The 12,524-nt window shown below is 41.0% G+C and overlaps 1 protein-coding gene across 3 annotated transcripts in view; it reads right to left on the bottom strand.

Annotated features, from left to right (window-relative positions):
* The window catches only part of Strbp (spermatid perinuclear RNA binding protein), a 114,921-nt gene continuing 102,397 nt past the window's right edge, over positions 1–12,524 (bottom strand). The window contains exons 16-18 of one of the 3 annotated variants that reach the window (XM_051166363.1): positions 10,564–10,687; positions 6,031–6,075; positions 1–391 (exon numbers count right to left, since the gene is read on the bottom strand). In XM_051166363.1, the coding sequence (XP_051022320.1) occupies positions 387–391; positions 6,031–6,075; positions 10,564–10,687 (174 nt within the window). In that variant the 3' untranslated portion in view covers positions 1–386. The other 2 variants (XM_051166361.1, XM_051166362.1) reach the window with 2 other exon arrangements.

The following is a 12,524-nucleotide window of genomic DNA, read 5'->3' as shown; positions in this document are numbered from 1 at the left end:
ACATACATACTATATCCTAAGTTTCTACTCACACACACTTGACTCAGTGAATGTGAAATGTTTCTCTTGAATAAAAAGCATTTACAAGAGTATTAAAACAAATGCTGAAAATTACTATTTTTATATTTAGACCATAAAAATTTTAAGTTATGCAGTGACATAAGACCTAAGAGATCAAATACATCATATGATTGTCATATATGCAGGTTGTGTTAATTGGTTATTTTTTTCTTTAATCAGAAAATAAAAGAGCTTACCTTTGTATACTGAGATCACAGCTTACAGTCACTATATCTCAGCCTATTTTATACAAGTGATATGGCTACGAAGGTCCGAGGAGAACGAGAATAAAGTGAGATAAACGTGCTGAAAACTGCTTAAAAGTATTAACCTGAAATACACAGAGGGTCCAACACCAGTTTTAAAAATACATTAACGAGGTATTCCCAGCTCTTCAATTAATTATGGTGACTGATTCATGATTTTCAAACATTCACCCAATTTTTCAAAAAAGGCTAATGCAAGCAAAACCCATCAGTATTTCATTCCCAAGGATAACAATATGAGAGATCACAAACAATTTCAGGAGTTACTTAAACCTAACCCCTTATTTCACTATACTATGCACCGAACCTCATCAGCATGAGGTATGTTGGAAATCTATGGAGCCATTATGGGGCACAAGAGATGGGGCACTCCTGCAGCCTTAAGGGACACAGGTTGCCAGCCACACCCCTGGTGAAGTGCTGGCCCCCACCAAAAGATATGGCTTAAGGAGGACACCTGTCTCAGATAAATTATAATACTGCTAGCTGACACAGTCAGAAATGTATGTGCTCGAGATATGTGCTAAAAACGACTAAAAAGTGTCAGAGGGTAGCACAGCTCACACACAGAGTCTAAGCTCTACCCTGATCTGTAAACTCCCTGACAAGAGCTACAATGAAGGGCTTACGTCTAGGTATTGCTACATTTCCAAAAGGAGAGCTTTAAAACAGACATCGTGGCTTTGGACAAAGTATTGCTCTTCTTTAAAATTCTGAGTCATTGTTTTCAAAAAGGTTTAGAGTGGTAGATCTGAAAGCTGGAAAGCCTCAGGGGTCACATTGCTCCTAAGACCAAGATATAGAAAATTGTCATTCAAGCCAGACAACCTGATGGTTCTAGAAGTCAGAGAAGAAATCTTGAGGGCCCAAGTGAATAATAAATGGTGCGACGCTCAGAGGCTGGCAATAGGGGCTGTCAATGAAAAAACCACCTACAGTGGAGAAAAGAGCAGAGAAGCAGAGCTTCACGTTAATCTCACACAACTGAACGAAGCTAAGAGCTTCATTTATATTTCTCTGCTCTTTCAGCTGTAAGTGGAATTTTCATTACAACATGAAGGGTGGGAAGGGCAGAAGGTGGGAGGACACTTAATTCATTACAAAATTTAAACAGTTGAACTTGCATGGTTACCACTTCTAACATAGGGTTGACAGCTCCATTGTTTTAAGTAAAGCAGAGAAATGTAAAAGTTTGCAGCAACTGGGCAGGTTTACAACATGGTTAGTAACTTCCAACAAACAACAAAATTAAGAAGAAAGGGGGAAGACTTGGTAGGAACCATTTGAAATGACGGCCATCATGTTGGAGAACAGCACAGCTCCCTCCTCCATCAGAGAGGGGTGTAGTAATGAAGCAGAGTCAGAGACTGCAAAAGTATTTTCTAAAGAGAAACCTCCAGGGAGATTCCAGCCTGGAGTCCAAATTTGATGATCAATTTCAAATAACAATACAACTGCAACTGCCAATTAATAGTATTTCCAAAACCAGACGACCATTGTAAACATTTAATTAATAAAATCTGTACACTAGCAGCCATGCTTTTTCTTCTCAGTGATGGCTCTGTTTCATCCATAGGTCAGCAAAACAAATCAATGAACATGAAAATTCCCAGCTGAAAGGGGCCCTGCTTAATTATGTCTTGCCACTAACACACATGATGAGAATGACAAGGTAAAGCTATTTCCAGCAAGTGACAAGGTTTTATTAAAGTATCACCCTCCAACAGTAGAAAGCAAAGGTCAGGGAAGGAACAAACGACTGCATACTACACATCTGCGCAGTAATGCAGCACCTGTGCCTCCATGCCCATCTCACCTTCACTTCCAAAGGAGCCTGACACACAAGTTTAGCAAAGACCACTTTCAAGTGATGGGCACTGCTTGGTTTTGAAAAAGGAATTTCACAAAAAAGTAGTTATTTCCTAATTTATTTTTAACAATAGTGACTGGTAAATGTCTGCAAAAGACTCCGCTGCTGCCTGAATGGGGTGAGTACCTTAATGAAACCTTTACCTTCTAGTAACATCATCAGCTTTCCAAACAAGGTGAGAATGCAAGTGAAGACTTGGGTCTGCACCCTTCCCAGGACAGCTCAATGTTACTGACTCCCAGTTTCCACCAGTGTAATCAGGTGTCTTTAAAGTAAATGCTGACCCATGGCTGAAACCTGTCACTTTTCACAGCAGCACTCAACGAGAACTGGGACAATCGGAGAGCAAGTTTTTATGGGGATCCTGTTGCTGCTTTAGATTCTGATATCATTGAAGAGGAAAGGAGACCCTTCAAGGAATTCCAGGAAAACTCTAATCATCTATCTTCATGAAAAAAAGTCAAGGAGTGAACACAGAGTCTTACAGAGTGAAGAAGGCCACAAGAACAAAAGAGGGTGATTGATTAATTTATTTTTTTTTAACTTGGAAATTCGTAAACTAAAATAATCACAATCCTCCTTCTGCATCTTTGGGTGGTGCCATCATTTTAATAAGCAATGCTGGGATAACAGTGTAACCGTGTCATGGGGTGCCCTTGTACAACTGGAGTACAAAGAGCTTACAAAGTAGACTGAGTCAAACTGACAATCATCTTTGTTTGGTTTTAGCAGCTTGCTTACAAATGAATGGGTTTCTAGGGCTAAGTTATTATTAGTTTCGATTCCTTGAAATTATTGATACCAAAACATATCAAAAATAATAAGCTAAAACAATATTCAAACCCATATTTTATTGGCTTTAATTACACACTTCATTATTTACAAAGTTAAGGTTTAAATGAAAAGTTTCTACTGTGTTTTTAAAAAAGAGTAACTACAGCCCAAATTAAAGTGCCCTGGGGCAAGCACATATCAATCAGCTATGAATCAGTGACTGCATCAGGAACCAGGCAGTACTCTGTGTTACAACAAAGCAGTTTATTTGTGATCAGTGTTGAGACTCTATACATCCTTCACAAATTTAACTTTACATAATCTGATACTCTCTTAAAAGGTCAACTTTGAGCTGCTAGACTTACTTCCCTACAACGAAGGGGCTGGTATTAATTATTTCCAGGAATGAGGTACCATTTCACAGAACTGGTTTCTTTTTGTTTGTTTTCAAGTTTTAGAGAACTGAATCTGCATTTGTTAAAATCAAAAAGTAGGAAAGATGTTCTTTACAAATAATTTTGATCAAGTATGTGTTCAAAGAAAGCAGGATAAAAAGGCTTTTTCTCTAACATTCTGCATTGTACTGTACTGTTGTTCAATAGGAATGAGCTTCTGCCATTTGCTAAAAGAATGAGTAGTGGGGAACAGGATATGTTGGGAATTTCATAACGGGTAACAGAACCATTCTCTTGGGCAAACCTACAGAAAAAAGAAACGGAGAGGACTCCAATAAAAATTTCAGGTTAAAAATTCTTACAATAATTATCATTAACCATTTCCAGATTAGTCAGTCCACTTCATACCATTTTGGAAGAGGCCCACAAATCTCTTCACAAATCAATTGCTCTTCTATATTGATACATAATGTTTTCTGCTCAAAGGTAAAAAGCCTGTATTATAGAATGACATCTGAGTGAGCAGGCATGAATTCTAATGATCAAAAGCAATGATAGTGATTAACATTTCTGTCCTAAAGTGACTCTAGAAATGTACATGGCACATGACATATTAAAGAAAAGATATGTCAAGATATAAGGCTTTCTGTACAGGCCTCAACTCCCAGAAAGACAGCTCCAACCAGAGCAACCACCAGGTGTTTGTCTCCTCAGTGGCTACCACTAATGTTGGCATGGCAAATCTGGAAAGATTAATTGTTTTCTTAATTTGTAATTAATACGTTCTTGTGGCCTCACAAACTCCTGCATACTAAGGAGGATTTGAACTCTGCCCCTGTCCTTATGCTGATGTTTACCCTAGGAGAAATCACAAAGCAGCAACAGCAGGTATTCAAGAGCACCAGATGATCAGAGGGAGATACCCCACATGCAACAGCTTTACAAAGGCCAAAAGACATAGTTACCTTACAGCCAAAATAAAGCATTGTTTTAGTAGATTTGCATCACAGTAACATTTAAAAACCAAATCTTTTATGTGAAAAATGGGGCATCAAATTACACCAGCTTTGGAAGTCAGTTATATGGCGCATGAGAGAGAGGAGCCTTCTGAGGCTCAGAGGCCACAGGGTGAAAGAATGTTAAGGACTACAAAAGAAAAATTAAAAAGACTAAGGAAAAACATGGATGTAACTCAAGTCTAAAAACCAAATTTTTTAAAGACAAAGTCTCTAGTAACACTTTGATAGACTTCATCTTGTTATGTGACTGACACACAGACTCAGGCACAGCAAATAAGTCAAGTGTGCTGTGTCTGGGGTTAACCAACTGGCCCCAATCTGGCAGGATGAGGTGTTTGGGACATTAAAAAGCTAGAGAAAGGGCAAACTCCAATGGTCAAACACAAAAAAGAGCCAGTCTGAACTCAGAAGGAAATATAGGTTAAAAACTCATACTCTTGAGCTAGTCCTGAACCCCCATATCTGGGATTACTCTCGTTCAGAATATGGGGAAGCCTGGGCCACAGCAGTGTGCCAGAGAACATGACCAGGCAAAGGACTTAAGTCTAGGCTCTGTATTTTGCCCAAATAAAACTCCCATCACCTTTGATCCTTGACAAACTATTCAAATTCTACACTTCAATATAGCAATGTCTTAAGGACCTATAATTATCAAAACAAAAATAGTAAAGCTGATGTGTGAAGAGAAAGGCAGCACAATGTGAAGGTCTGAGGTCATGTAGAGGATTCATGCCACAAATAGCGATGCATGGAGGACCTTTGCCTTCCGTGTGCATGCACACCTGGTTTGGGGCTGTGTAGACGTGTACGTACGTGTACACACACACACACACACACACACACACACACACACACTTTTGTTCTCTTCTCTCACTGGCAAGCATCCTGTAGGTGGTGGCTGATTCTATTAACACACAGCACCTGAGTTAGGAAAGATGTCTAAGAGCATATCACTGACTCCAAACCTACTGCCTCCATTGCCACATAAACCTCATTCAAAAGTTATCCAAAGGGCCATTAAGGTTCATTCACATGTTTGCTGGTCTTTTTTTATTTTGAAAAGAAAAGAAACAATACACCTAGGATTTTCTAGCATCAGCTACTGACTTTCTACAAAAGAAACAGTAACATTGGCAACAAACCCCATCATTTCTGTGGGACCAATGACATCTATCTATTCCCAAAGCAAAATATATCGCAAAGACTAAGGGGTACAGATTTGAAGTGAGGACTTCCTTTTCTCGACTCAAATCACCCACATTCACAGTTCCATACAGAAATGAACAATGTGGCCTTGTAACTGGCAGGTGGCAGTGCTAGGAATTGGGTGTGGCCCTTCAGTAGCCTTTGAATGGAGTATAGGCTGGCTGTAAGAAGAATTACTTCAAATGTTTAATTCCAATATGGTCAGAAACAGGCAATAAGAACAAGCAGTTCTCCAGTCAGGCAAAGCAGAGAGAAGAGCAACTTCAACCAAACCAAGAACCACAAGGTTGTGGCATTTCCAGAGGGAATTTAAGTTGGGCCACTAGAATGATTAGATCTGAGATCCTCCAACTTGTTTATTGAAACTCTGGTTAAAACTATGTTTTGGACTGCTGTGACAAATTTACTAGGAAGAATAATCAATAAGAAGGTGTACATACCATATGCAGGAGCGGCTGTGCTGTAGCCATATGGTGTTCCATAACCTGGTGTAAAGAAGAAGACAGCAATCAGTCCAGGCCCAATTCTCAAACACCACCCGGAGCACCCAACAGAGTAGTCCCAGTCCTGCTTAGCTGTAAAAGCCTCACACTATGGCCAACAGAGATCTCCTTAATTGGCCCCAACACCCTCCTCCTCCCCTCTGTTCTTGTCATTTGTCTCCTCTCCTCTCCTTCTCTCTCCCTCCCACACACACACACACACTCCCTCCTTCTGCACGTTTAACACTGTACTGTAATTATCTACTTGTCTCTATGCCTCCACTAAAGTGGCAGAGATCAAACCTTATCTTTGTATCACCTAAACTTAGCAAAATAAACAGCATTTGTTAAACAAAATAATACTTAGACAACTGCAATTGGTAATACCAATTTCTCAAAGATGGAATACAGAATTTTCTATTGTTCCTTTTAGAAAACAGTGAACGAGCATGCTGCAGCCTCAAATGCCACTAAAGAGCATGTATGGGTCAGGTCATGAGCCCAATGATAAAGTCCATGACTTAAAGGCATCTGAATATATGAGTCCAACAAAGAGTCTCCCTGTAAAAGTTAATAACTTGATATACTAGCGTCCATTGCCTATAAAAAATAAATTTCATTATAGTAAGTAAAAACAACAACTACTACTACTACTACTACTACTAGCACTAATGTTTTTGAACTAGTTAATTCTGGCACTAACTGCTTACACATCCTCAAACAAGCACCTAATTTACCATATTCCCATCTTTTAAATGGGAAAACCCAAGCTTCTTTATAGTGTTATTGCAAGCACCCTGTTAACAAAAATTGTAATTTCTCATCTTTCTGGAAAAACAACTTAAAGTATAAATATGAAATGGCCTTGTCAAGACCCAGGGGAAACAGTGTAACTGGTCTCTAACTTGGTGGTGGTGCATACTAGTAATCCCAGCACCACAGATGCTGACACAGTAGGAGCCAAGTTTGAGCCTTAACTTCATGTACTAAGGTTCCATGGCATCCTAAACTATGAATCAAGATCCTGTCTCAAAATAATACATAGAAATAAAGCAAGCTGAGAATGGTGCCTCACACCTTTAATCTCAGAGTTGGGAGGCAGAAGCAGATGGATCTCTGTAAATTCAAAGTCTATAAATTAGCAAGTTGCAGGCCAGCCAACACTATAGTGAAACTGTCTCACGGTACAACACCATAGGCACACTATACACATCCCTACTGAAATCTAATTTTTCTCCCGTTTTATATCACAACTGTTTGTTCTAGAACTATGTAAGTTTATGCTGCTCAGAATGACTTACCATTGAGACTAGCATCTAGCATCAACTCCCCAGGACTGCTGTCCTCTACTTTGCCCAACCCATGATGTTATAACTTCCCAATATTGCATTATGCCCAATCAAAGATCTGCTCCTGCCCATCTGACCCTGAGCACTCACTAGGCCACAAGCTAGATCTTAGTTCCTTTTGCTCAGTTTTTATAAAGCACTCAAGGTTATGCCAGAGAGAAGATCACTTTGTACTTCACAGTCTGCATTTAGACTCTGTTAAAATAGGGACAGAACACTCAAAGTATATACTAAAACTTTAGATTTCAACAGGACACAATACAGCTAAGATAAACAAGGAAAAGCTGAGTAGCAGAGGCCAAAATAAAAATTAATGATTTTCTTCATATTTCATAAATGTATTCCAGGGAATGAGAGCTATTTCCTTAAGCTACAATGTCAAAGGTTTTACTAAAACCTCCCTAAAAGATAAATCTACTAGTTAAGTTGGCCACTGACAAGGCCAATAGGATTCTAATTCTGACCTTTAACCAGAAAGGTGTCTCCGAGTTACGCTTAGGGACTCTGTGAGCTTCAGTGTTACACAACAGCAGCTAAGTGGACAGGGAAGTTAAAGTACATGTAAAAATACCTACTCCAATCCCTGCTACATGTAAGATACTCCACAAATAATAGAAATTCATTCAAGATCTAGATTAATCTAAACTTAATCCTTTCTTGCCCAATAAAAGAACTGTTTTGGTTTGGTTTGGTTTTTTAAGGTTCAGAAGGCAGGCTTTGTACAGGTCAAAGTAACGGCTTAAGACAAATGCCATATATGAACAGAAGAGCTGGCAAGCAGGATACATACATAATCCCTCTCCTCATCACTGTACTAAACACAGCTGCACATCCCTCAGGCAGGAAGCAAATGACACAAGATCTGGCAATGACAGATGTTACCAGACTGTGCACCAAAGGAACAAACCATCAAAAACCAGACTCATCTCAGTAAGTTCCCATTACTGAATAAGGCTAACATATTTATTTTCAATAAAGAAAATGAGATGCACAAAAATGTATCGTTGGACACAAATTGAATCAAAGTACATGCCTATTTCCTTTCACACATAGTTAAGTATTTTTCATTCCCTGAAAAGGTACAATTACTCCCCTCCTCTCTCCCCAGGTTCATCAGGCTAAAAACCTTGACAGTACCCTTGAAATGTCATCCTTCAGTCTAAATACTTCACCTATGGACAATGCTGCTTCCTGTAATTTGTTCACATTTTGTCACCCATCTACTCTCCCTGCATCTACCAATTTCCATCCACTGTTTACTATACAGGTAACACATCTATAATAGCCCTCACGTTTGTGCCATGATGCTCATGTCTGTCCTTCCATCTACTCTTTACCCTATAGAAGGAGTAATATTTATAAATAACATCTAATTTTGCCTTTCTCTCCTTCAAACCCTTGACTTCCCACACTACTTAAGATTTGAGGACAAAATCCAAGCCATAATAAGTCAAAGTATACATAGCCCATATGGGAATTGAAGAAGCCAAAAACTGTATGAAGTACCCTTTCCTGACATACTCAAGGCTCTCTGCCTTTTAGGAGGTTTCCAGAGATCGTGCTAGTATACAATCAACTACTGTCTATGAAAGAACCTAGTATGTCTAACCAGAGGGCGGGCCAGCGACAGTAGTGAGTCTCTGCATACAGAATGTGTTCTTCCATCCCAGCCTTCTCACTCAACACCTGCTAACTCTCCACACTCCATTCCAGCGTCAATTCTTCAGGGAAGCCTTCATGGACCCAGCACACTAGATCAGGTGATACTGTTACATTTCATGGCACAATCCCATCTCCTCCCTCAGATGCTGCACAGTTTTAAATGTTGTTGCTTGCTTACCATGCCTCACCTTCCACACTGTAAACTGAACAAGAGTAGAATCTATGTCTGGTACGTTTCAAATCAAGAAAACTCTTTTTAAGACATTTCATCCAGGGATGCAACCAGAGTAAAATTGTAATTCCAAAGTGCCATTCTTCATAAAACTTCCCAAATGGCAACAGCATGCATAGTGAAGCAATTCTAAGGGAACTCTAAGGGGCTAGATAAGACCTAATCTTCATATAAAGCTTCATCTTAGTCAAAAAATACAAATGGCTTCTCAAGTGAAATTTTTCATTGCTTCACCACTACAAAGACTGTCACTTTAACAAGCCAGCTTGTCATGCAGAGCAGCACATGCCTTTAAGCACAGCACTTGGGAGGCAGAGGCAGCCAGATTTCTGAGTTTGAAGCAGTTTCAGGAAAGCCAAGGTAAAGGAAAGGAAAGCCAAGGGGAAGGGGAAGGGAAGGGAAAGGAAAGGAAAGGAAAAAGAAAGGGAAAGGGGAAAGGGAAGGAAAGGGGAAAGGGAAGAAAAAAGAAAGGAAAGGAAGAAAAAAGAAAAGGAGAAGGAAAGAAAGAAAGAAAAAGACAAGCCAGCTAGATGATTCATAACTAAAACCACATATGTATTTGAACAGAAAGCAGAGAAGTGGGCAGCTTTCTGGATCTCCCTAAGCCATGTGGTGAAGCAAAAGAGTCAATAGCTCCAGGAACACAAACACCTGCATCCAAGTCCAGACTGTGCTGCTTGCTTCACCCAGACCTGGCTGCCTTACCTGGAAACTAATTTCCACCAAGGAAACACTGAGGCTTAAGAAGAAATAGAGCATCGTATATATAATGGGCTCTGAATAAATAAGTTGTATAAACTCCTCACTCCCCCTAATACACACACACACTTTTATTTTGTGTTGCATGTTTTCTTTCACTGTTCTCAAATACTGCATTTTATAAATGCTAACTTATCCAGGACTCACCTCTATTAAGCTCCATAGCAATTGTGGTAAACCAAGCATGACTATGGTAGTAACCCACAGAATACATCCTGCTACACTGTCGAAGCACCATAATTCACAGAACAGCTTTTAGATTCCTTCCTCTCAAAACACGTTCTTCCATCCAACGTCAGCCATGCTTATCTTTCTTCTCCCTCCAGAAAGCCTCTAGTGACTCTGTAGAGCCCTTCTGACGTATATGTTCCTCTTACTCATGTGCAGTATTTCCAGAGACTTTCACGTATACCGTTTGAGAATAAGAAAATGGTGTTCTTCAGGCCTGGAATCAAAGAGGCCAATTTATCTTTAACAAGTGGCACTAACCTGGAGCTATATAGCCAGGAGCTGCTGTAGCCCCGACGAATGCTCCTCTTGTCAGAGCTCCTCTTCCTCTGCCCCGAACTGCCTGGACTGCTGCAGATACTGCTGTATTCACAACACCCTTTGCCTGTAGTAACAACAGTAATAATTTCATCATGGAGAGAAAGAGCTTTCAGCCTATCACCTACTATGGGGCTTCCGCTGACGCAGTAAACCATCTGTGGCCAGACTCTTCTGTTGGCCATCTCAAAAAAGAAATGACACCTACACCTTAAAAAACTATTCTGGCTGCTTCTTCCTCGGGAAAACACCAAATGGCGGATGACGCCCGCCCGTGCAGCAGGAGGGCCCGGAGGACCCGGGGGCCCAGGGTTAGGAGGGCGAGGCGGTTGTGGCCGCAGGGCTCGTGGAGGTAAAGCCGAAGACAAGGAGTGGATCCCCGTCACCAAGCTGGGCCGCCTGGTTAAGGACATGAAGATCAAGTCCTTGGAGATTTATCTGTTCTCCCTGCCCATTAAGGAGTCCGAGATTATTGACTTTTTCCTGGGCGCATCCCTAAAGGATGAGGTTCTCAAGATCATGCCAGTGCAGAAGCAGACACAGGCTGGCCAGCGGACCAGGTTCAAGGCTTTTGTCGCTATTGGGGACTACAATGGTCACGTTGGTCTTGGTGTTAAGTGCTCCAAGAAGGTGCCACTGCTATCCGAGGGGCCATCATTTTGGCCAAGCTTTCCATCGTCCCTGTGCGGAGAGGCTACTGGGGGAACAAGATTGGCAAGCCACACACTGTTCCATGCAAAGTGACAGTCCGCTGTGGCTCTGTTTTGGTGCGGCTCATCCTTGCCCCCAGAGGCACTGGCACTGTCTCAGCTCCTGTGCCCAAGAAGCTACTGATGATGGCCGGTATTGATGACTGCTACACATCAGCCAGGGGCTGTACTGCCACCCTGGGCAACTTTGCCAAGGCCACTTTTGATGCCATTTCCAAGACCTACAGCTACCTGACACCCGATCTCTGGAAAGAAACTGTGTTCACCAACTCTCATCACGAATTCACTGGCCATCTTGTGAAAACCCACACCAGAGCATCTGTTCAGAGGACCCAGGCTCCAGCTGTGGCTACCACATAAGGGTTTTTACAAGAAAAATAAAGTGGATTAATTCTGTTTAAAAAAAAAAACTATTCTGTCTGGGCCCAGGGGACCTGCTCAAACTATGGCACCACGCAAGGACAATGCATGCAGTAAATTTCGAACCCCGACCCAGATCTAACCAATGGACAGGACATTCTCCACAGTTGAGTGCAAAGTGGGATCTGACTTTCACACAAACTCTGGTGCCCCATATTTGACCACGTCCCCTGGATGGCGAGGCCTGGTGGCACTACGAGGAAAGATAGCTGGCTATCAAGGAGAGACTTGATACCCTATGAGCATATACAGGGGGAGGAAGTCCTTCTCAGTCACACTCATAGGGGAGAGGAGTAAGGGGAAAATGGGAGGGAGGGAGGAGCGGGAGGATACAAGGGATGAGATGATAATTGAGATGTAATATGAATATATTAATAAAATACATTTTAAAAACTATTCTGAAGAATGTGCTGACACATTGAAATATTTGAGTAACTATGTTTCACTAGTGAGTTACCATATACAAATCTGAGTGGTCAAAGTACACCCAGTCATTTTAGGTCTGACTAAAGTAATTATAGACACCTGACACATTGGTTTAAAAACCACTGAATTCCCAGCCACAGGCACCAAATATTCTTGCAATACACTACATAGAATTATCTGTGAACCTGAGCAAGGTGTGTTGAGTTTTTTGTTTTTGTTTTTTAAATAGACTAAGACAGGAAGAACAAAGATGCAGGTGCCACTCACTTATCTATGAGGTCCTGGGATTTCTTTGAGCCTGTTTCTTCTGTCCTATGTACACATGTGCCTGTGTCTGTACGTATTAAT

Source organism: Acomys russatus, chromosome 24, assembly GCF_903995435.1.
Source record: "Acomys russatus chromosome 24, mAcoRus1.1, whole genome shotgun sequence".
Taxonomy (NCBI): Eukaryota; Metazoa; Chordata; class Mammalia; order Rodentia; family Muridae; genus Acomys; species Acomys russatus.
Note: the sequence above shows the minus strand (reverse complement) of the source record. Positions and strands in the feature narration are given on the sequence as shown.